Genomic DNA, 26,278 nt, shown 5'->3' with positions numbered 1-26,278 from the left:
TTCAAGCAAAAATTAGAATTTGGAAAAAATTGTATGTACCACCATAAGAGCTCCCCCAAAGTAAAGACTTTTCTGATGAGATCAGTGGTAATATTAACAATTGTGATTTTTTTTAGTTGGTACAATGAAAAATATCACCATCTGAAAGATCTTTGTAACTCAGTGAACTAATATCTTCCAAATGACCAGTGCAGGATATGATCAGGTCACATGTGGGTAAAAGTCCCATTCAGAGGCAAGATAGACAGATTTTAATGTAACATAGTATGACGAGTTTATTGATATGGTTTCACATTCCGTATTGCAACTTGAGAAACTACGTTTTGTCAAGTTTTGGAATAGTATCAAAGAAAAATATTTACAATTATCTGAAAAGGGTATTACAGTACTCCTCCTTTTTCTACCTACATAATGGAATGAGGCCAGATTTTCTTCATATGCTTCAATTAAAACATTGCATTCAATTGAATACAGAAGTATATGTGAGAATCCAGTTCAGTACTATGAAGCCAGACATTAAAGAAATTTGAAAATATGGGAAAGTGTCACTCTTCTTACTAAGAATTTTTTTAAAGATTTTATTTATTTATTTATTTATTTGAGAGAGAGTGCAGGGCAGAGGAAGAGGGAGAGAGAATCTGAAGCAGACTCAGTGCTGAGCACAGAGCCCCACAACCCCAATCATGACCTGACCTGAAACCAGGAGTCAGATGCTTAACCAACTGAGCCACCCAGGGACCCCAAGAATATTTTTTAATATAAGGTTCTTTGTTTCATAAAAGATGTTATTTATATTACCACATAATAGTTTGTTATTTTCAAATGAATACTTTAATTTTTTCTCTAATTGCTAATATCAGTAGATATAACCCACATAAATAAAAGCTCTTTGGGATCTCAGTAATTTTCAAGAGTATAGAGGAGTCCTGAGACCAAAAATTTGAGAACTGCTGCCCTAAAGTATTATTTAGATGTCAGCTAAACAAGCTGAAATTCACCCATATTTTTTAAGTCATAAATGTTGATAAAATTTTAATTGCCACAATAATCTTAGTACTTTTCTCTCATACAATTAGGTGCTTTCTCAGTTGAAGGTTATAACAAATGATGGCAGATAATTTTGAGGATTTTTCTAGTATTTTTCTAATTTTAAAAGAAAACCAAAGTTAAAGGAATAAAGGTTATGCATGACAACTTTGCATAAAGAATATTCCGGTATTAGCCTATTAAAATATTTGTTGTTTCGGGCGCCTGGGTGGCTCAGTCGTTAAGCGTCTGCCTTCGGCTCAGGTCATGATCCCGGGGTCCCGGGATCGAGTCCCACATCGGGCTCCCTGCTCGGCGGGAAGCCTGCTTCTCCCTCTCCCACTCCCCCTGCTTGTGTTCCTGCTCTTGCTGTCTCTCTCTGTCAAATAAATAAAAATCTTTAAAAAAAAATATTTAAAATATTTGTTGTTTCAAAATTCCGTCACTTAATTGCAAATGTCTTGATCCTTTTCAGAATGTTACCTTATGGTTGTCTGTCAATTGGTGACTGTGTGGGACTTATTGAGGTGGTGCGAAATTCTCACACGATTATGCAGATTCAGTGCAAAGGTGGTCTGAAAGGCGCTCTGCAGTTCAATAGCCACACACTCCATCAGTGGCTCAAAGACAAGAACAAAGGAGAAATGTGAGTCTGTTAGTCTTTTTTCCCTATGTCAATCAAAGGTTTTGTTAGACAGGTTTTTGAATGGTTGCGTACATTTCTCTTGAGACCAGAGAAAACATTTGTACTTACTTTGGAAAAAAAATATGCTTACCTTTTGAAATATTTGAGATTTTGTGTTTGAATGATCAGAATTACTTATAATTTTGGTGAATCCCTATTTACCCAACTTATACATCCAATTTTAGGTATCGAAAATGTGTTTTTCTTCTTATTCTTTTTTTTCAAGGTCAACGTTGAACATTTCAAAATTTACTTCTGATTCATTGTTAAAATGATTAGAAGAAAATTTTTTTCATGACACCTTCAGTATTTTTTCACCATTTAATAAGACTTATGCTTTAGTCAGAGGATATCCAGAAATGTCCTTTCTACCTCAAATCTTTGGACATAATTACTTCCTCTTCTTAATGTCAGTGATTGTTTTCACTCTTGAGTACAGACTTTGACCATCTTTTCCCCATTCGGACTGGATTACTCTATATGACCACACTACTCATTAAGTGTTTATTTCTTCTTTGTAGATATGATGCAGCCATTGACCTGTTCACACGTTCATGTGCTGGTTATTGTGTTGCTACCTTCATTCTGGGCATTGGAGATCGTCACAATAGTAACATCATGGTTAAAGATGATGGACAAGTAATAGCCTTCTCTTTTTAAGATGTTTTCACATTCTTAAATTTATTAATTCAGGATATTGTACTTCTGCATTTGTCAAGCTATAATATAATTCTTTATTTTTGAAAGCTGTTTCATATAGATTTTGGACACTTTTTGGATCACAAGAAGAAAAAATTTGGTTATAAACGGGAACGTGTGCCATTTGTTTTGACACAAGATTTCTTAATAGTGATTAGTAAAGGAGCCCAAGAATGCACAAAGACAAGAGAATTTGAGAGGTAAGTTCAAGAAATCAAAAATACAAAGTACAAAATTCTTGCTGCTCTATCAAAAGTAATTGATATTTTTCAAGCAATTTAAAATATGTTTTATTAACATTCTGGCCTGAGCATTTTAATGTATTTGTTTATTCTTGTTTTATTGTATTTATTTTTAATGCTATGAAGAAAAATGGAAAGAAAAACCAATTTATTAATGAAGGCCTGAAATGATTTAAGGCCTAAGAAAGTGATTCTTAAACTTCTTAATATATTAAAGGTTTTTATTTACTACTATTTAAATAATTGGACTACACCTTCTGTATACTGATAATGTATAGTGCTTAAGACAATATTTTTTAGTCCTACAATTTGAGGAAATCAGTCAGCTATAATTACCACATTTATTTATAATTTTTCTGACCGCTTTCTGGTATATAATCAGTCTATCTTAAACCTTAAAGTACGTTCAGAAACCCTGTATAAAATTCCATTTTATCTGCAACTCTGTCCTGGCCCTAGCCTAAATCCTAAAGGCTTTAGTATGGACCAGTTCTTACATTTAATAAATCCTTAGTAAACTGCTGATGTACCAGGCATTATCCTAAGGTGCTGGTGATAAAGCAGTAAACGGAATCCTTATGGACTAACGGAGTTTACATTCTAGCGTGGAGTAAAGAGAACAGAAGGTGTTGGTAAGGGGAATGGGAGAGCAAGGCTGTTTCTTATACGTTTGCCCAAGAAGGCCTCTCTAATGATGTGACGTTTGAGCAGAGACCTCAAGGTATTAACCCCATTTGCTCCATACTGATCAAACTATTCTTATTACTTATAGGTTTCAGGAGATGTGTTACAAGGCTTATCTAGCTATTCGGCAGCATGCCAATCTCTTCATAAATCTTTTCTCAATGATGCTTGGCTCTGGAATGCCAGAACTACAATCTTTTGATGATATTGCATACATTCGAAAGACCCTAGCTTTAGATAAAACTGAACAAGAGGCTTTGGAATATTTCATGAAACAAATGAATGATGCACATCATGGTGGCTGGACAACAAAAATGGATTGGATCTTCCACACAATTAAGCAGCATGCTTTGAACTGAAATGATAACTGAGAAACTGAAAGCTCATTATCTGGATTCTATACTGCACTGTTAATAACTGTCAACAGGCAAAGACTGATTGCATAGGAATTGCACAATCCGTGAACAGCATTAGAATTTACACAAGAACAGAAATAAAATACTATATAATTTAAATAATGTAAACGCAAACAGGGTTTGAGAGCACTAAACTAGTTCATTTCAAAATTAAGCTTTAGAATAATGCGCAATTTCATGTTATGCCTTAAGTCCAAAAAGGTAAACTTTGAAAGATTGTTTGTATCTTTTTTTAAAAAAGAAAAGAAAACAAAAAAACCCCAAAATATATAGAAATGATGGAGAAGGAAAAAGAATGATGTTCTTTTTTTGTCTTGCAAATGTTCTATGTTTTGAAATTGTGGACACAACAAAGTCTATTATGGAATTAGGTCCAAGGAAACTGAAGTTTGGTGTTAAATTACATTGAGATTAGAAAATAATGAAGATTTCTTATTTTTCCATTGCTGTTCAATTTATAGTTTGAAGTGGGTTTTTGACTCCTTGTTTAATGAAGAAAAAATGTTTGGGGTGGAAGGGACTCTTGAGATTTCACCAGAGACTTTTCCTTTTTAATAAATCAAACCTTTTGATGATTTGGGGTCTTATCTGCAAAGTTTTGGAAGCAGTCACAAATGAGACCTGTTATAAGGTGGTGTTTTTGGGTTTTTTTCTGGACAGTATTTACAAGAATCTGATTTTTATTTCCCAGGGAAATTCTGGGCTCCCACAAAGTACAATAATCATCAGAGAGAAAGAATGAGCAGGACTAGTTTTTGCTCCAGAATTGTACAGTATTCACTGTAGGTTGATTTTTTTTTTCTCCTTTTGCAATTGAATTGAATACATTTTTCATGCATGTTTCCAGAAAATAGAAGTGAGTATTAATGTTATTAAAAAAGATTATTTTTTTTATTAAAGGCTATTTATATTATAGAAACTATCATTAATATATATTCTTTATTTACATGATCTGTCCCATAGTCATGCATTGTTTGCACCCCAAATTTTTTATTGTTCGTAGCAGCATGGTCAGCTTTCCTCTTGGTCTGTGGGTGAGGCTCAGGCACTATCCCATTTATACCAGTGACTAGTGTATAACTGCATAAGGAAAACAGATTAAAGTTCATCCTCTTTAGTTTTATTTCTTTCTGTTTTCATATGACTCCCCCATTTTCCATCTTCTTTTATAGTCGATAATGCCTCAGTCAGGAAACTAGTTACCAAAATTAACACAATATAGAGTATCTTCCTGATTGCTTCAACCCCTCTACCAAGGTATGCTCATGAATAATACTTTATAATATGGGGGAATAGAAACCATGAACTTTTTACCTTTTTAGGCTATTTATGCAATATCTGGATAATAAAAGTAGGACCTTAAACCATTTTAAGATCATGTCCCATTTCCAAGCTATTAGGGCTCACTGTCCAAATTTATTAAATTGCATTTGAGTGCAGGATACATTCTTAAACACTTTGGAAAACATTAACTGAAGGTGTAGGGGCTAATGCTAATCACCACTCTAGAATCTCATATTTTATTCAGTATTTGAAATGAATGATTAATGCCCTAGGAAATAGCTTTAGCAAATGTCCAGGTGCCACACCAGAAAAAGTGCAATAATTTACTGACAGTTTTCTAGATTAGGCATATTATTGGAATACAAAACTCTATAAAAAGTGCACATTATATACTCTAGTAAAACAGCATCACTTAAACGATATTCATTTATGAAATCAGTTACCTATAATAGAAGTCTTGAATAGTAAACAAGGGACTCTAATACAAATACTCTTAATATTTGGCTATTTTAGAGCCCTTAAAGGGCCTAATTATTGGAGACTTAGGTACTTCACTAAAGCATGTATATAATATTGCCAACAAAAAAAATAAATTCGAAGATTAGGGGAACTTATTTCTGTAAACTGTCTTGGAATAGTTAAGAAGAATTTAAACTCCCATTTTAAGCAGGAAGCCAAATAGATTCTTTTGCAGATGTAGATTTCATAACTTATTAAAACTTCTTTAACATTTTGTGCCTTTTAGATATATTCAGTTAATACATACTAACATCCCAGTCTTTTCTATATCAGGGATTAATTACAGGAAAACTTAATGAAATGGTACAAATCTGAAACTCTGATGGTGGAAACTGAAGAATTTAAGAGAGAACAGCAATTACCCGAGTGCCAAAAAAGCTTTGAGCTTCCTTGCACAAAATTTACATGATTTTTGCATGTCTCACATCAGTCCAGCTAGTCCTCTTCCCCTGGGACCTCTCCACGATTAAAACACAGCCCCATAGCTTATTTCTTCTTTTACATTTATTTTCAACAGTTATTACAACCAAGTTAATTCTATTTGAAGAGGTGTAGACAAATTTTACAAAGAATGTAGATTAAGTGATATAGCTAAAAGCAAAGCAAATTTTAAATGAATCCAAGCAGAGTTTAAGCAAACAACATTAAAAATAAGAAAAAAGGCTCAGGTAGTGCTCAGAAGGCAAAGAATCAAAAATTGAATGCTACATGGGGTGACTAGGCTGTCAAGTCAGTGGTAAGCTGTTTCCAGGTACTTCAGTGTCCTTTCACTTCCCATGGATTGGTCAGTTCCTGTGGCCAACCATCCTTATCATTGAATGTGGTATAACTAACTTGACTTTACGGTTTCATTTGGTCACTTGAGAAATAGTTCCTTCAATGACTATTTTGGAGGAAAAAAAGAAAAACCAAGCAGGTTTAAAGAAAATAAAACCTAATTTTAAACACATTCTACTAAGATATAATCTGAAAATCATGTTTTAACTTTTTATCATATTCTCAGTATACAAAATCGTTTCTTTTGAAGATTTTTAGACTGCTGTTAATTTGAAATCTGTTAATCATATTGTAGAATTTGGTTTTTAAAAAAGATGTTTCTAATTGGATTTTTTAAAGAAGAATGGAATTTGGTCACTATTTTATGATAGAACCTAAGCTTTCTGTGGTTCTTAGTGTCCTCTGTAAAACTCAGTGTCAAAGGAATCAACTTTGAGGTTTTCCCTTCTAATCTGCTTTATATTACAAGCCCTTTAGGAAATGGGAACCTGGTGAATATACAATGAATTGTAAAATATTTTAATGTGTAATTTTTTCAACTGTGAAACTGAATATTGGTTTTTTTGATGAAAACAGCTGCTGATAAAGTATTTTGTGTAAAGTGTAGTTCTTATTAATCAGGAAAATAATCAATGACTTGATTAGAATGTATATACCCTCTTGGATTTTATTTTCAGTGGATTGGTGATTTTCACATAGGTAAAACACAGTCCATCTGTATTCTTTTTCCATCAAAAATTGAGAGATTTAACATTATAAAAAAAATTACAAGCAGCCTATCTATTTTAAAGGAACCATGGAAATTTCACAGCACATAAACTTGGATTTGTTTCTTAATGATTTTGTAAATCCATGTAATTCATATTCTGACCAATAGCCCATGCTTGCCAACTCTTTGGAAAAACTTGGATTTACAGCATTATTTTAAAACCAGCTAACAGGTTAACTTTTTCTGAATGTTTTAACTTTCTTTTGTTTCTGTGTCTGCACAAACTGCAGACCTGGGCTGGACCCACACACTCAGAATCCACCTTAAAAACCAATTTTGATGTCCAAGACATCCCTAAAATATTCCAGTTTAAAGACCATATGTGGTGTTAATGGATTGTGGTGCTTCTACTATTTAAAAACAACTTCATACTTCAGATGTTTTTGAGAAGAGGGGAATGTTGAAGGAGGGAGCAGAACAGGGAGGAGTTGTTTGAATGAATCACATTCTTCATATCCATCCTGCTCAGAAGGGGCACTTCTAAAGGAAGCCTTAGATGGAGCCTTCTAAGAGAAGGCCGAATGTTGTGAGTATATTGTGCATACCATGAGGGAACTAACTCTTCATCAGGGATGGGATTGTGAAGGCTGAACTATAAAACTCAGCACTGACGGGATCTTTAGATAACAATTCTTGGTGACGGAGTAATACAGCTGGGCTGTTTTTTAAAATATAAACACAAACCATTTTTATTTTTTAATTATTACATTAAAATTATAAGTGTATTTTATGTGCCATGGCCTGGGAAGCCTTTTTTTCTTTTCTTTCAAAAGCTACTTTCACTTTCTGAAAAGAGTATGGGGTTTAGCTCAAGATAACTACAGTCCTGATAAAATTGGATTGGTAACTCTACCTCAGAAGGTTAATAAGAAAAAATAAATAAATGAGTCAAAATTCAGTGCTTCAGGCTCTTAACGTTACAGAAATTTCCAGAGCACTGTAGTTTAGACTTATAAAAAGTCAGAGTTGGCATGCCTTATTTTTAATGGCATTGGAGACTTGAGAAAAATTTTCAGTTAAAATTTAATCATTGCTCCAGCCATGGAAAAGGCTGTAGCGCCAGGAGGCTTATGGTACTAGGTTCTTGAATTCGGCATTCGAAATTAGTTGTGTTCTCTTTTCTTTATTATTAGTGAAATTAGTGTGTGTATATTTGCACACATTTCTATTTGTGTACACACTGCTTGCTAGCCCTAGTCAAGAGGCATCTTTTATAAAAGGTGTAAACATCAGGTTCTAAAGTTCAAAAGTGTTTAGAATTTATTAGGAGTTTCCCAAGTTGGGATGTTAGTTTTTAAATAAGCTTATTTCATCCGAGTATTCCACTTGATTAAGGTTTCACACTTCCTTTTTATTCATGAAGCGCCATTCCTTTTCCTTAGTTTTAGACATGTTAATATTACAGCCATGCTAGTTAGCATAAAGTGACAGTTATGAGCCATAAGGAAATTTTCTGACTTAATTTTTACACAACTACATATGAGTTTTAGTAGAGGGTTGGGGGCGATTGGGGGGGGTGGGTGGGAATCAGTCCATTGTACGTTTAGTGTAGTTTAGGTAACTGATTTTCACTACCAGCAGTAGACTCCATTCTTCACGTTGGTAAGTATGGAAAGGTTTTTTTTTTAATGCATTTTGTAAGCCAGTTAAGTCTATAAATCTATCTGAAACCTTATTTAATCTGTCACTACAATAATTTTGTGGTTATGCTAAGAGCCATGTATATTTTTAGGTGATTCTTACTTTTGTTCCTCCTTCTGAGTAAGCAAGGAGGCAGAAAACTTTCATTGTTTTATATTTTCTCAAAATATCTTTAATAAGACTAAACTTCTTAATTCTAGTATGAATTTCCAAATGTGTCATGATCTATCAATTTCATAAGAAAAAGCCCCTTATCTGTTTTAATTTTTGTTCAAAGAGTGGTTGGAGGGCTTGGACTTCATGTGGTTTCTAGAAATGTTTTTGGCTATGGAACTTAAGTTTCAAATACAATTAATAGTTTCAATGTGACTTAGTCCTCGGGCTTAATTGGGTTGAATAAAATCTAAAAGAATATATCCTTTTGGAACCTAACACTTTTAATATCTTGGAGAATGTGGCACTACCAAAAGAAGACTACTAACACATCAAATGTTGACTTTGGAAGCTTCCAGAAGAAGCCCCCACCACCCTTTTTTGGCCCCTTTTATTGTAGCAAATCTGTTTCTCTATATTTTGTCATTCTATGAATTGAAGTCCTATGGTATAATGCATTCATTAGGAGAAAAATGTTTTTAAATGTTCTTTTAATGATGGCCCCAAAAGTATTTGACACAGCAAGATGCATGTGTTATTGTACTGAGAATATAGAATAATACAGTGTCACTAAATTTAAGACCGCTTCCCAGTCTTGCTGTTCCTAGCAAGAAGTTTGGCCTGTGACTGCACTTACTGTTTGTGCTCATCAGAAACTGTCAATGTCTGCTTTTCTTTTAACTTTGCAGTCTGTAACCTCACGCTGTTTATTAAAAAAAGAAAAAGAAAAAAATGACTTGTGTCCAAACAATCCTTAGTGTACTATGTATTTTAAACCAAAAAAAGTGATAATTACATTTTGCCTTTTTTTGAATACTTAAAAGCAAACCAGTGTTGCTAATAATCAGAATTTAGCTGAACTTGAGTTCTTACCAATAATGACTAAGAATAGTTGATTAAAAACCTGAAACTATTATGCCTTAAAAGCCAATTTTTCTGCCCCAGTAAAGTGATGAATATTGAGAGAAATATCTGTTTGAATTTTAACTTCCTTTAAGTATAAGGAATTATGTGTTTGTATTTCAAGCAAAAATATATGTATACACATAAACGTATGAATGTGTTTGTCTATATGCAGACAGAAGTCAGTTAAAGACCAGAACCTATAAGTGAGGTTAGGCTAGAAGCAAACTGGTTTTGCTTTCAGTTATCATAAACCTTGCAAAAGGGGAGTCTGGGCTTTTCTTGAACCAGTAATACATGTGGACATTGATACTTTGTACTTCTAAGCAATTAACAGCAAGTAATAGCTTAAATTTTGTTTCTTTGCCAAATGGTTTGCATGACTTTGAATTAACATTGTTCTAAATTGACTTAGTTCTCCAAGCATAATGTCTCTCTTTCCTGAGATGAGATTAGGAGATGAACCAAGTAGCCGCACTCTGTGAGTGGAAAACTGTAGTAATTGAAACATTTCAGGTTTCACACTTTCACTTTTTAGGTTTTAAATCAGTGATTTTGAATTTGTTAGGAGAAAAATCCCAAGAATTGCACATTGTTAGATGCGTATCAAACTAAGAAATGGACTAAGACGTGCCTTTAAGTAATCTATAGACTCTCAATTTGCAAAATGATTTAAAATATGTATGCATACATCTATTTTATTTCAGGAAAGTCTTTGGTATACAAAATAATTTACCACAACCTCTTAAACAGCATGTTCTGGACCTTAAATGTATATTATATTTAGCCAAGAGAAGGTGGGAAGGAATCCTCTTCTCCAGCTCCCTACACTAGCCCTTATAACCAGCTGTCCAATGAAAGGTACCAAGGCTGACTGAATTTTATTTTTTAACAAGAATTGTATATATTTAAGGTGTACAGTATGATTTGATATTCATGTATAGTGAACAATTATAGTCAAGGTAATCAATGTATCATCTCCTCACCTAGTTACCTTTTGTGTGTGTATCTGTGTGATGAGACCACCTGAAATCTACTTTCGTAGCAAATTTCCAGTACTCAAGATAGTATTATTGCCATCGTCTTCATGCTGTACATGAGATCTCTAGACTTACTCATCTTATAACAAAGTTTGTACACTTTAATTAACATCTCCCCATTTTCCCAACGCCCAGTAATCACCATCCTATTCTATGTGTATCCTACTCTGCTTCTATGTATTTGACATTTTTGGATTCCACATATAAGGGAAATGCAGGTTTTTTCCCTTTCTGTGTCTGATTTAACATAATGCCCTCTGGGTTTGTCCATGTCGTTGCAAATGGCAGGATCTCCTTTTTTAAGTCTGAATAATATTCCATTGTATGTAGGTACATACCTCATGTATATGTGTGTTCAGTGTGTGTGTGTAAGATCACAATTTATTCATCTGTTGATGGACACATATCTTGGCTATTGTCAATGATGCTCCACTGAACTGGGGAGTGCAGATTATCTCTTGGAGGTACTGATTTCATTTCCTTTGGGTATATACCCAAAAGAGGGATAAGGCTGGCTGAATATTGAAACTTAGCAAACAATGTTTTATCTACTAACATTTTTGAGCACTTTTACTAGATGCCAGAAATTGAGCGAGGTGTTTTACATACTCTACCTTGTTTATTCCTTAACCCCATGAAAGAAGAGATTATCCTCATTTTCTAAATGAGAAGAGAAAGGCTTGAACCTTCATTTCGGTTCAGCTGAATTGCCCAAGGATACATACCTGAAAAGTTGTAATTATGGCCTACGAATTCACTTAAAATTCTCTGAGACATGTTTTTTTCTACCATTCCACACTCGAAAGAGGAGAAAGCACCAAAATTGTTCATTACTTGTCAAGTCAATATTGCTCTAATTATTCAGTCTATTTAGTCATTTGTGACTTGAAATTCACTGCGGAAAGGCATAATAATTGACTTAGAAGCAAAATTTTTGTTTTGATTACATCTGCATATAAAAGTTGCTTCAAAAGTCTCATTCTTTCTATTGTCCGTGATGTATGACTTTGTAGTAAAATTTAAAGATACTTTAAGGCACATAGGTTTTCAGAACAAACTCTGTTTTCAGCTCCTATTCAGCTTACTCTGGAAAGCACTTGTTGGGAGAGCCTTGTGACATTCATTAGTTAATAACCACGTTCAGTCATTAATTAAAGTACGGACATTTGCTGACTATCCACGTGGGACTTGTCTACAATGTGGATCATCTGACATGAATGTTAAATTCCATCCAGTACAGCCTCTCCCTGCTTCACATTTCTGGCCGTCTCTCCCACTCCCACCAGAATGTGCACAAAGAATAAAATGAGCTTATGGAAAGCATAATTAACTAGAAAAATGTGGCTGAAAGCAAAATTACATGGTACATGGCAAGGTTAAGTATGAATAGCTCTAAACTTAGCGAATTTGCTAGGCAGCCGCTTTCTTCCTTTATCATGAATGGGGAGGTAGAATGGTAGGCCCACATTTTTTTGAAGTTATCAGATTATTCTCTTCCGAACAGTGAATGACTTGCTCTTCACCAAGATTGTTTTGAGAAATACTTTGATGTGAACTCTGTTGCCGACAGCGAGGCTGGTTGTTCAGTGATCAGTAGGTAGATGCCCTCATCATGTACTCCACACCGATGGGTTCCACGAGAGCCGAAATTAGGTCAAGCACAGCTACCTGGAGCCCATGTTGCCATGAAGGAACAAAAGTGCTGCTTTGGCTCACGTGGAAAGAAATGTGGGGTAGAGGAAAAGTTTGTGTGTATTTATAGAATAGATGGAATACATAATAAGGCTTTTTAAAAATGTTGTTTCCCATGTGAAATATCATACTTAATTTGAATTGCCTCTACATGGTTAGTCTGCAAGCAGGCACCATTAGGTCCTCAGGCGCAAAAATTGCCAAGCATCCGAAGGCCAAAAGTGCTCAATTAATCTGGCCACCATCGTGAGATTTCTCTGCCCCTTTCTTGGCTCCTCCCCACACTCCACAGTTTGAATCGATGCTGTTCCATATAAGGTACTTTGCCACCTACCTCATCTCTGTGTGCAGTGCTATATTTCTCACACAGTAGAGACAGGTACTGTGTTTATCTCACCATGCCAACAATCAGGGCACCACCTAGCAGAGTCAGCGCTGGCCAGAATAAACAGTAGAAGATAAACATTTGGTCGTACTTTTTTATGAGAATGACATCTTCAAATTGGCTCTCTGGACTGTAGAAACATGAAAAGGGTGTCCCATTTTTGTGATTGAAGAATTCCTTTATGTCCAGAGCACTGTTGAGCAAGTCATTCCTGTCTCGGTGGCCTTTGGGTGTGTAAAAGCACTAGGAATATGGAGGAGGAAGAAAGATGAGGACACTGTCCCCAAACCAAGCATTTAAACAACAGTTTTAATTCTGAAAGAGCTTCAAACTGAAGCTATTCGTGGAGAGTTTCAATCTCAGAAGGTAATGAAACCTGTTGCAGAGCTCATAGGGAAGGGTGGGCAGGAGGGCACCAAGTGAAATGGCCATTTCCAGGCACTAAGCAGAAATGTGGGAAGGAATTCTTTAAAATACAGACATTGCTGAAGAGGCAGTGACCAGCTTCATAAGGACCATGCTCCCTCCACATACAGGCACTCGGTCTTTGTCCATTCAACAAATATCTATTGAACTCACCATGTGCTTTCAACACCTATGAATGCCTCTAGCCTAGTTGTCTTGATTTCCCATAGTAAAATATTTCCCTAAAGGGTAGCATGTTGTGACTTCTGCCCTAGGCCCACAGAGAGGGGTCCTACATAGGTTTTGGTTCCTGGAAGGCAGAACCAGTGAAGGGATCTGTCAGCTGGTGATTTTTTTTTTTTTTTCAAAAAAGCTTGAGGTTTTTCAGCATATCCACTAGGCATCCATGGCACTGGGCTTAGGGCCTACAGAAAAGTTTGAGACCTTAAAAATTATTGCATCCAAAACAGAAAAGAGAAATCATCAGATGGATTAGTGCCTAAGTAAAGACAACAAAGTATAGCATGTCAACTAATCTAATACAACCTAATTTTCATAGTTAGGTGTAAATATACACTAAAAACATATGAACCAATTTAGTAACCTATTAAAATCAAAATTATAATAATTCTTTAAATTTCTTTGATAAGAAAAGTTGTTTACTTGATTTAAGGTGGGTTGTGAGTACATTTTAACATTTTTGATATGATGGAGAGTGGGACCTCCAAAAGTAAGACTGCCCACAAATGACTGTTCACTGGCTCAGCCTGTAAATTCTAGACACCAGTTTGTGAAATTGGAATAATTCCTTTCCATTCTATATACCCCATTTTTTCCTCAAGAATGCTTTTAGCTTCCTTTATCCTGATTAGACCACCATAGAGGCGTTCACTGGAGGGAAACAGCTTTATCCCCAGAGATGGTCCTGGGGACTGCACTCCGCTGGGGACAGTCTGGAATGGAAGGAAGGCTATAATTAGAACTCTTTAATTACATGAACTTTACATTACCTTGGAGTTTATCTGGACAGCTTCTTCATTATAATGTAGGAGAGTTTCTGACCTGAATGCGTGAGGTTCACAAACACCTGAAGACATGGGTACTTGCCCTGGCCTCGGCAGTCCACACCACAGGTGAAAGCACAGTCTATCCAGTCATCCATGATATGAGTGTGGATGATAGTGCAGTTTGATTCTTCCCTCTGAGTGCTTCAGTTGGAAAAAAAAAATTATCTTCACCCTCTATAAATTTAGTTTTATATTTCTCTCTTTTTTTAAGAGAGAGAGAGCAAGTGGAGAGAGGGGCAAAGGGAGAGGGGGAGAGAGAATCTCAAGCCGACTCCATGCCCAGAGCAGAACCTAATATAGGGCTCCATCTCAAGACCCCGAGATCATGATCTGAGCCAAAATCCAAAGTCAAATGCTCAACCAACTGAGCCACCCAGGGGCCCCTAGTTTTATATTTCTAATGTGATAATCCAAGGCATTTGTCTATTTCAAGGTAATGTAGAACCATTACAGAAGGTACATAAGGGTTAGGGAACATGGAGAATATTGAGAAGGGATAAACAGCAAATTGCTAAGTTTCATCTCAATTATGACCCTCTTGGCATATTTCTCACTGCACCAACCCTTGGATCAATGGTTTTCAAACTTCAGAATCACCTGAGCAAGTTTATTAGAGTGAAGAATTTGTGGATTCTATGGCTTCACTCCTAGAGATTTGGGTTCAGTTGATTTGAGTTGAAGCCCAAGAATCTATATTTAGCCGTATTTAAGATGCAGGTATTTGGCAAGCCATGCTTTGACAGATATTACTGTAACCACATACTCAGAAATCTCATCCTCTTTCATGCCTCGTCATCTCAAGATTGTCCTGATAGAAATGTGCCTTTGGAAGGGGTCCAACCACAGTCAATGTGGCCCTTGGTCAATATAGCTTAGTAACAATGTACAATTCCATATACTCTCTCTACTTCCAAAGAGCAAATAGAAATCATAGAAGCAATGTCTCATTCAAAAGTTTACTATGTTTTGGGGCACCTGGGTGGCTCAGTCGTTAAGCGTCTGCCTTCGGCTCAGGTCATGGTCCCAGGGTCCGGGGATCGAGCCCCGCATCAGGCTCCCTGCTCAGCGGGAAGCCTGCTTCTCCCTCTCCCACTCCCCCTGCTTGTGTTCCCTCTCTCACTGTGTCTCTCTCTGTCAAATAAATAAAATCTTAAAAAAAAAAAAAGCTTACTATGTTTTTACTATCAGTAAGTTCCTTGAGGTTAGGGGATACATCCTATTCATCTTTATGTTGCTCAAAGCATGAAGCACCATGCCTCCCACATAGTAGAGGCTCAATAAGTTACACTGAATTTTTACTTGGAAAACGTTCCTTTGAGAATTTGCACATGTACTACACACACGGAATGTTCTAGGTGCTATGAGAAGTGGTAGACAAAATTCCTGCCCATGAAGATTTTGTGGTGGTGTTGAAAAGACAGATATGTATGAAATGATTAGAGGACAAATCTAAGAGTAAATGAACGTGAGAGGAAATGCTTGATTGAATGTACAGGACCAGCCCCTCATGCACCCTCACACATGTAGGTGGGTCCCTGTGTTTATTTCCTGGTGACTTAAACACAAGAAGTGAGATTAGCAAATTCTAAAGTCAATGTTTGAAAACCCTCATTGAAACTAGGTTCACACTGCACTCCCATTGAGATCTTTGGTCATGAGTAAGCATTTTCTTTAATAAACTTGGGAGACAGTGCTGTTTAAAATAATCTCAAGGCCAGGGCATAAAAAAACCACTGGATGGAGCCTAAGAAGAACAAAATATTGGGCGAGTGAGAATACAAATATGGAAAATAAGGTTTTTTTCACAGGTTTAACACTAGCTTGCTTTTTCACAAAATTAAATTCTGTACTTATTTAGACTAAGTATCTTAAAATCATACTTCAGAGTTGCCTGTTTATCTGTGTTAGAACTTAAGCTCTCTGAATTCCCATGCACAAGGACCAGGCCAGGCCTCTCCAGTAGAACCAGGGATGTATTTAGAGCTGAAAACATGAGCGTGTTCTTTCAATAACACTGTGTGTCTGCGTCTACAAGCAGGCAAAGTCTATCATTGGATTGAGAGATGAGAGTCTAAGGGAGTGGGGACAGGTACGAGCTATCCAGGTCATCTTCTGTGGAGCAAAACCAGTCTGTGAGGTGCCACAAGATCACAAGGCAAGAGACAGAGGAGAACGCATCACTCTTAAGCATCCACTTAATTACTTTAAGCAAACAATTTCCAGAAATGCTTAGGAAAGTAAAATGTAAATATAAGCCACAGTTTGGCATCAGGTTTTGGAAGGTATCCTTGAACCATCTCCCAAATTATCACATTTTAAAAATAATCTGACCTGGACCTGCACACAAGTGTGTGTGTGTGTGTGTGCATGTGTGCACACACACACACACTTTATTCAGTTTACATAGATATGTGTAATGTAGCTAGACAGATAGGTCGATATAGATACAGATCTCCCCCCCCATATATATATATATATATATATATATATGATGGAGTAATAGGAAAGGGAAGTAGAAAGCTAGAAATCAAGAGTGAGGTACAATCATGTATCCTGCAGACCATAAGTTATGAGAACTGGGCCACAAATTTGGCTCTGAGCTTCCTAGCAGCCAAAGCAATGAAGGAAATACAACTACATAGAAGATTCCTGGTGTCCACTGAATAAAAGCTGGTTGATCAGAAGAACATATTCTCCCAGTGCTAATAGCAGAGGGAAAAATCTCCTGGGCACTTCTAATAGTGGCGCTATGTGCTCTAGCGATGGAGACCTCCACATTATTGCCCTAATAATGTAACTTAGGAATGGCAGGAGATGAATCCGATAAGTAACAAAAGCAGGCCACCTACTTCCTATCCTATGACCCTTTTTCTTCACTGAACTCCTAGGCCTCCCTCTCCCCATTCTCCCAACTTTCTATCATTCTTTGGCTAACCAAAGGGAAAGTGTCCCTTGCTTTTCGCCTATGCAGTACTGCCCTCCCTCAAAGTACCCCATGTTGTGTAAGCCATCCTCCAAAATTATACAGCTCCTCCCCTGCCCTAATGAAATCTCTCATCTTCCCTATTGCTGCAAACTTCATTTAAGTATTAGGAGGCAAGGAGTCTTATATCAAAATGATAGGCAAGTTCTTTACTGGCTAGGTGAACTTGGGCAAGTTACTTGGACTTTCTGAGTCTCAGCTTTCTTATTTATAAAAGGAAAATTAAAATGATAATGGTACCATCATAGGTTTGCTATAGACTTAAATAGGATAAAATATAGTATATTTTGGCATATAGTATATGTTTGATAAATGATAATTGTTATTAGATGTATTTAATAAGGAAACCAATTAAAACAAAAGGAAGGAAACATATTTATTGAGCAACTACTATGTGCTAGACATTGTCAAACTCAAAAAAACTCAAATAACTTTTGTTGTGCTCATGTAAAAGACTTAAATTAACTATTCCCTGTGATATCTACTTGTTTGGGTTTTTTAAAGATTTTATTTATTTATTTGATGGAGAGACAAAGCATGAGCACAAGCAGGGGAGTGGCAGGCGGAGGGAGAGGGAGAAGCAGACTCCCCACTGAGCAGGGAGCCCAATGTGGGGCTTGATCCCAGGACTCTGGGATCATGACCTGAGCTGAAGGTAGACGCTCAACCGACTGAGCCATCCAGGCGCCCCTGATATCTGCTTGTTAAAGGAAGAATTTATTACCTACACGCATATCTAATGTATGGATTAGTTGTTGAAAGTATTTTTCAGATTGAAGAGGGGGAGTGGCCAAGGAATATCTTCGCTTTCTTACCCCACTTCCTGCCAGCACTGAGAGACAAACAGGTGATTCTATTTTCCCTTAGACAATGATCGGGAGGGCTGAAGAAGCCAAAGCCAGCCTCTTCTCTACCTTTGTGCTTGGTCTGATCTGAATTGAAAATTCTGGGTCTCCTTTCTCTGCTTCTTACCTTAGCAAGGAAGGCTTTAGGATGGTGATTCCAAACAAGAAGAACATGAGGACAGAGAAGCCCATCATTGCAAACCCTAGCAGCACGGCTCAGTCCTCTCCAGCGCTGGAGGGCAGCTTCTTGTGCACATCTGGGAGGTCTCCATCATTGCGGTCTATATTTCTATTCCTCCCTGAGGCAGAAAAGGCTGTCCTTTGGAGGAAGTAGGAAGAAGAGATTTCAATAAGCTCATAGAGAAATGGGAACATTTACCAACTCATGGTGGATGGAAGGATGATCCCATTTGCCGTCCACCTGAGGGTTGTGATCAGGTTCAGAACAACACAATGAAATCCCATGTTCAGAGCTTGATTAAAAGCCCACCTAAACAAGCTAAAATTATGTGTTATAAAATAAATTAACATATTTTTACATATAACGCAACAGTAAGGAAGTCTTTATTTTTTTTTTTAAAGATTTATTTATTTATTTATTTATTTGAAAGAGAGAGAATGAGAGAGAGAGCACATGAGAGGGGGGAGGGTCAGAGGGAGAAGCAGGCTCCTCGCCGAGCAGGGAGCCCGATGCGGGACTCGATCCAGGGACTCCAGGATCATGACCTGAGCCGAAGGCAGTCACTTAACCAACTGAGCCACCCAGGCGCCCCGGAAGTCTTTATTTTTTTTAAAGATTTTATGTATTTATTTGACAGAGAGAGAGCACAAGCAGGGGGAGCAGCAGGGCAGAGGGAGATGGAGAAGCAGGCTCCCCACTGAGCAGGGAGCCCGAGGAAGTCTTTAGAGATCTGTTTAATCAAGGGCTAGAAAAGAATTACCTATAAGTAGTTTTCATTTGTGTTATGTAAATAAGTGCTATGAACTTGCTTATCTGTCCGGGATACTGCACATTCCCCCTGAAAATAATTTTTACATTCTTTTATGAGTTCCATATGTAAAGAATGACTCAAAAAGTTCAGATTCAGAATTAACAACATCCAGAAATAGTAGGATTTGACTTGTCCTTTTATATTGTTCTTTTTTATGGAAAGGCAGCTTATCTACCATGGGGCTTGGTGGCCCATGGCGAGTCCATTCAGAATAATGAAGGTTTCACTTCTGTCTTCTCTCCCCTCACCCCTCTTCTCCTCCTCTCTGTTCCCTCACAGCTCTGTGTGAATGACCCTACATGTCTCCTCTCCCTCTTTCTGCTCTGTACCAACAAAGGATGTGATAAGTTATTTCACAGTGGGGGTCCAGTGAACAGTCAAGTCCAAAACAAAGGTTGCTAACTGGTGATCCATGGACTGCATCCAGCCCACAGATGTGTTTTGTTGGCCTTCTCTGTGTGTTTTTTTAATGTGGGATTAGTTGCTAACACTTCAAAAATTGTGAAATTTCTCATAAAAATGCTGATTACTAACTTTTGGAAAAAAATCATAAGGTCCACACTCCTGCCTAGGAACAGCTGGCCAAGCTAAGCAGAGGCTGTCCTTATGGACTGGCATGTCTTCTCCAAGTTGCCATAGTCCCACCATTTCCTGTGGTCAATGTCATTGATTTGCAGTTCCTTGCTCAGTAGGCGTATGAGTCCCAGAGGTATTTCCACTTTAAGAGTCTTAACAAAATCTTAAGCCAAACAAATGCAGTTATAATGGTAGAAACTGAGACACCATCAAACTGCATAAAAAGCTTACTAAAATTTAAAGCCAAGCAAAAACCTTGTAAAGGAAATTGCTAGTTGTTTTCTTCCAAAAGTATATTTTATACTTTATCCCACATCCTTCCCCTTTCTTTCCCTAGCTCCTTTTCTCCCTGGCAACATCTTCAGAATTCAAAGACAGTGAGGGGAATGTCAAGAAATCCACGATGTTCTAGGAGGCTGCAGTGGGAAGCACCAGCCTCAGAGGATGGCAGCACTCCCGGGTTAGTATTACTTTGGGAATCAAGGATGTGGTTTGAGGATTTTTAATCTCCTTTGATATTTTATTCACCCTCTATCTTTCCACCCTCAGAGAATGGGCAGGGAAAACAACTTTTTTAATGAAATTTGAGGCAGTACATTTTATAATTCATAAACAAATATGATAAAGAGAAGAGTTTTACCCATGGAGTAAGATTTGGATATTTTGTAGGTTTCCAGTACCCAATACCCTGTCTTTTCCTTCATGTTCTGAAACTGAACTTCAGTTGCTTCATATTGTAAGTCATCCTGGAGGTTGGTTGTAAGATACTCATGTAATCCATGCATGAAGAGGCTTATTATGAGGTCTCTCTGGCACTTGCAATATATTGATTTAATAAACCCAAGTATAATTGTTGATACGCAAAACTGGCATAATTTCAGTGTGCATGGACAGCATCCACACAGGGGACAACCTTTGATCACCTGACCCTGGTGGCCAAGACACTGGTGTTCCTGAGTTCCACAAGAATGTAACAATTAGAAAGAGTTCTTGGCAGGCCACCTCCCACCCCCACCCCAGGGCAATGCACAGATAGCAGACAAAAACACACAATCTTCCTGTAAAAAAGGCCTATTTACTTAGCCTGGAGCTTCAGGCTGAAGTACAGGCTTCAGGTTTCCCATACATCTAGAGGCTAAGAGGCACTCCCAGGGAACATCAGCAGGGAGACACAATCCTTGCACACCCTCTTGGTCTTGCTATAGCTCAATAAGACCTCCCAGAAAGGAGCTTATACACTTGTCTGGAGCCCTAATTTTTGCAACTCTCATCTAGGAGACACCTCTAAATCACCCAGTCTAAAGGTCAGCTAGTTTTCCAATTGCCCCCCAAGGGACTGTATATATTTGCATACTTTTACAGCTGCTGCCTGAGGGTCTGAGGGTCTTCCAATCAGCCTTAAGCTAAGTGCTAAATGAAATTCCTCCCCTTGGAACACTAACAGGTCTTGACATACCCTCAACAGCTGGGACACGTAAAGAATAAATCAGGCAGTTTAGACAACCACAAAGAGACAACCAAGAGCTAAGGAAAGGGTGAACAAGAAGATTCATCACCTACCCAAGGCCATTCCTTCAAGACTGAGAGAAGGAGTTATTTTGCCCAATACATAGAATCCAACACAGAGTCAAGCAAAATGAGGAAACAAAGAAATACCTTCCAAAAAAAAAAAAAAAGACCCAAGATGAGACCTCAGAAAAAGTAATCTACCTGATAAAGAATTCAAAGTAATGGTCATAAAGATGCTCACCAAATTCAGGAGAAGAATGAGTGAACACAGTGAGAACTTCAACAAAGAGAGAGAAATTATAAGAAAGTACCAAACAGAAGTCACAGAACTGAAGAACATAATGGAACTGAAGAATATACTTAAGGGGATCAACAGCAACCTGGATGAAACAGAACACATCAGCAAGCTGGAAGACAAAGCAATAAAACTCACCCTGACAGAGCAGCAAAAGGAAGAAAAGAATTTTAAAAAATGAAGACAACTTAAGAGACCAACATCAAGTAGAGTAACATTCACATTATAGGGGGGTCCCAAAAGGAGAAAAAAGAGAAAATGGAGCAGAAAAGTTATTTGAAGAAATAACAGCTAAAAACCTCCCTAGGGAAGGAAACAGACATCCAGCTCTAGTAAGTCCAGAGAGTTCCAAGTAAGATGAACCCAAAGAGATCCACACCAAGACACATTATAATTAAAATGTCCAAAGTTCAAAGTAAAGAGAAAATCTTAAAGCAGCAAGAGAAAAGCAAATTGTTATGTACATGGGGAAACCCCATAAGGCTATCAGTAGATTTTGCAGCAGAAACTGCAAGCCAGGAGGGAGTCAAAATGTTGAAAGAAAAAAAAATTCCAACCAAGAATATACTACCCAGCAAGGTTATCATTCAGAATTGAAGGAGAGATAAAAACCTTGCCACATAAGCAAAAGCTAAAGAAGTACATCACTCCTAAACTGGTCTTACAAGAAATGTTACAGGGATTTCTTTAAGCTTTTTTAAAAGAAATGGCACAAATTAATAACAAGAAAACATACAAAATAAAAAAATCTCACTGGAACAGGTAAATATATAGTAAAGGTAGTGAATTAACCACTTATAAAGTTGTAAAATTAACTAAAACTATAATAATTAGTTAAGAGATACATAAAATAAAAACATGTAAAATGTGACATCAAAAACATAAACTAGCTCTGGAGACGGGAGTAAAAAAGTAGTTCTGGAATGTGTTCAAATTTAATTAAAGTTGCAATCAGCTTAAAATCAACTGTTATAGGGGTGCCCAGGTGGCTCAGTCAGTTAAGCCTCTACCTTTGGCCATAGTCGTGATCCCAGTGTCCTGGGATGGAGCCCCACATTGGGCTCTCTGCTTAGCAGAGAGCCTGCTTCTCCCTTGCCCTCTGCCTGCCACTCCCCTTGTTTGTGTTCTCTCTCTCAATCTGTCAAATGAATAAATAAAATCTTTTTAAAAATTGACTTATATACATAAGATGTTATATGTGAACCTCATAGTAACCACAAAGCAAAAAACTGATAGTAAACACACACACACACACAAAAGAGAAGGAATCTAAACACAACACTAAAGAAAATCATCAAAATACAAAGGAAGAGGAAAAAAGGAAGAAAGGAACAGAGAAGAACTACAAAAACAGCCAGAAAACAATTACCAGCATGGCAGTAAGTACACACTTATCAATAATTAATTTAAGTGTAAACATACTAAATTCTCCAATCAATACAGAGTGTATGGATTAAAAAAAAAAAAAAGCAAGACACATCTATATACTGCCTACAAGAGACTCACTTCAAAAGTAAGGACACACACAGACTGAAAGTGGGGAGCAGAAAAAGATATTCCATGCAAATGGAAATAAAAAGAAAGCTGTTGTAGCTATACTCATATCAGACAAAGTAAACTTTAAAACAAAGACTTAAATGAAAGACAGAAAGGAGCACTACATAATGACAAGGGGGTCAATCAAGTAAAAAGATACAACATTTATAAATGCATATGCATCTAACATAGGAGCACTAAAACAAGGCAAATATTAATAGACCTAAGAAGTGTAAATTGGCAGCAATGATATAACAGTAGAAGCCTTTAACTTTAACTTAACTTAAAGAAGACTTTAATACCCCACTTACATTGATGGCTAGATCATCCAGACAGAAGATCAGTAGGGAAACACTGGCCTTACACCACACATTAGACCACATGGACTTAATAGATACATATATAGAACATTCCATCCAAAAGCAGTAGAATATACATTCTTCTCAAGTGCACATGGAACATTCTCTAGGATAGATCACATGTTAAGCCACAAAACAAGTCTCAATAAATTCAAGAAGATTGAAATCATATCAAGAATCTTTTCTGACCACAATGGTATGAAATTAGAATTTAATAAAAGAAGAAAACAAATAACTACAAATACTTGGAGATAAAACAACATATTATTGAATAACTACTAGATCATAGAATAAATGAAAGGAAAAATTTAAAAAATACCTAGAGACAAATGAAAACAGAAATAAGACATACCAAAATCAACAGGATGCAGCCAAAGCAGTTCTAAGATGGAAGTTCATATCAAATACAGCCTACCTCAAGAAACAAGAAACAAACAATTTAATTTTATACCTAAAGGAAATAGAAAAAGAAGGACAAACGAAGCCCAGAGTTGTAAAAGGAGGGAAATAATAAAGATCAGAGTGGAAATGAATAAAATTGAGACAAAAAAGACAATAAAGAAGGGGCGCCTGGGTGGCTCAGTCAGTTGAGTGGCAGACTCTTGGTTTGGCTTGGGTCATGATCTCAGGGTCCTGGGATCCATCCCCGCATTGGGCTCTGTGCTCAGCGGGGAATCTACTTGTAGATTATTTCTTTCCCTCTGCCTCTGACCCTCCCCTACTACGTGTGCTCTCTCTTTCTAAAATAAATTAAATAGGGGCACCTGGGTGGCTCAGTCATTAAACATCTGCCTTCAGCTCAGGTCATGATCCCAGGGTCCTGGGATCAAGCCCTGCATCATGCTCAGCAGGAGGCCTGCTTCTCCCTCTCCCACTCCCTCTGCTTGTGTCCCCTCTCTCGCTGTGTCTCTCTCTGTCAAATAAATAAATAAAATCTTTAAAAATAAATGAATAAATAAAATACATAAATCAATCAATCAATCTTTTTTTAAAAGATAATAAAAAAGATAAATGAAAATAAGAGCTGGCTCTTTGAAAATATAAACAAAATTGACAAACTTTTAGCTACAAAAAAAAAAAAAAAGAAGGCTCCAATACATGAAATCAGAAATGGAAGAAAAGTTACAACTGTTTCTACAGAAATACAAAGGATCATAAGAGACTACTATGAGCAATCAGAGGCCATCAAATTGGACAACCTAGAAGAAATGGATTAATTTTTAAACACTGACAATCTTCCAAGACTGAATCATAAAGAAATAAAATACCTGAATAGACCAATTACTAATAGAGATTGAAACAGCAATCAAAACCCTCCCAGCAAACAAAAGTCTGGGGCCAGAGGGCTTCACTGGTGAATTCTACGACACATTCAAGGATCTAATACCTATCCTTCTCAAATTCTTCCAAAACATTGAAGAGAAGGGAATACTTTCAAACTCATTTTATGAGGCCAGCAATACCCTGATTCCAAAACCAGACAAGGATGGCACAAAAAAAGAAAATTATAGGCCAATATTCCTGATGAACATAGAAGCAAAAATTCTCAACAAAACATTAGCAAACTGAATTCAACAAAACACTAAAAGGATGATGCACCATGATTGAGTGGGATTTATTCCACGGATTCAAGGATGGTTTTACATCTGCAAATCAATCAATATGATACAGCACATTAAATAACGAAGGGTAAAAACCATATGATCATCTCAATAGATGCAGAAAAAGCATTCAGCAAAATTTAAAATCCATTTATGATAAAAACTCTCAACAAAGTAGATATGGAGGGAAAGTACCTCAATATAATTAAGTCTATATACAACAAGCCCACAGCCAACATCACACTCAATGGCGAAAAGCTGAAAGCTTTTTCTCTAAGATCAGGAACAAAACAAGGATGCCCACTTCTACTCAACATAATATTAGAAGTCCTAGCTACAGCAACTAGGCAAGAAAGAGAAATAAGAGGCATACAAATTGGAGAGGAAGAAGTAATTCTGTCACTGTTTGCAGATGACATGATAGTATATATAGAAAACCCTAAAGACCATCAAAAAAAACTCTTAGATCTATTAAATGTATTCAATAAAGTTGCAGGATACAAAATTAATATACAAAAATTTGTTGTGTTTCTATACACTAGTAACAAACTATCAGAAAGAGAAATCAAGAAAACAATCCCATTTACAATCACAACAAAAAGAATAAAATACCTAGGAATAAATTTAACCAAGGAGATGAAAGACCTGTACTCTGAAAACTATAAGACATTGACGAAAGAACTTGAAGAAGAAACAAATAAATGGAAAGATATTTTGTGCTCATGGATTAGAAGAATTAGTATGGTTAAAATGTCCACAAAAACCCAAAGCAATGAGATTCAGACAACCCCTATCAAAATTCCAATGACATATTTCACAGAAATAGGACAAGTAATTCTAAAATTTGTGTGGAACCACAAATGATCCAGAATAACTAAAACAATCTTGAGAAAGAAAAACAAAACTAGAGTTATCACACTGCTTGCTTTCAAACTATGCTGCAAACCTAAAGTTATTAGCATAAAAACAGACACATAAATAAATGGAACAGAATAGAAAACCCAAAAATAAACCCATGCTTATATGGTCAATTAATTTATTACAAAGGAGACAAGAATATATAGTGGGGAAAGGACAGTCTCCCCAGTAAATGGTGTTGGGAAACAGGACAAATACATGCAAAAGAATGAACCTGGACCACTATTTTACACCATATACAAAAAATTAACTTAAAATGGATTAAAAACTTCAATGT

At 36.7% G+C, this 26,278-nt stretch overlaps 2 protein-coding genes across 2 annotated transcripts in view; one reads left to right on the top strand and one right to left on the bottom strand.

The window, feature by feature from the left end:
- Nucleotides 1-5,338, top strand: part of PIK3CA (phosphatidylinositol-4,5-bisphosphate 3-kinase catalytic subunit alpha) — a 38,216-nt gene extending 32,878 nt beyond the window's left edge. The window contains exons 17-20 of the mRNA XM_021692341.2: nucleotides 1,502-1,672; nucleotides 2,233-2,350; nucleotides 2,459-2,610; nucleotides 3,425-5,338. Of these exons, the coding sequence (XP_021548016.1) occupies nucleotides 1,502-1,672; nucleotides 2,233-2,350; nucleotides 2,459-2,610; nucleotides 3,425-3,695 (712 nt within the window). The 3' untranslated portion in view covers nucleotides 3,696-5,338. The remainder of the gene's footprint in view (nucleotides 1-1,501; nucleotides 1,673-2,232; nucleotides 2,351-2,458; nucleotides 2,611-3,424) is intronic.
- Nucleotides 5,339-9,528: 4,190 nt separating this feature from the next.
- KCNMB3 (potassium calcium-activated channel subfamily M regulatory beta subunit 3) lies at nucleotides 9,529-20,568 on the bottom strand. Its single transcript, XM_021692630.1, is given in 6 exon segments — nucleotides 9,529-9,573; nucleotides 9,575-9,598; nucleotides 14,331-14,374; nucleotides 14,377-14,528; nucleotides 18,343-18,534; nucleotides 20,471-20,568. Coding segments are annotated over 6 exon segments (555 nt in total).
- Nucleotides 20,569-26,278: the final 5,710 nt, after the last annotated feature.

The sequence above is a fragment of the Neomonachus schauinslandi genome, chromosome 1 (genome assembly GCF_002201575.2).
Source record: "Neomonachus schauinslandi chromosome 1, ASM220157v2, whole genome shotgun sequence".
Taxonomy (NCBI): Eukaryota; Metazoa; Chordata; class Mammalia; order Carnivora; family Phocidae; genus Neomonachus; species Neomonachus schauinslandi.
This window is presented reverse-complemented; position numbering and strand designations above follow the sequence as displayed.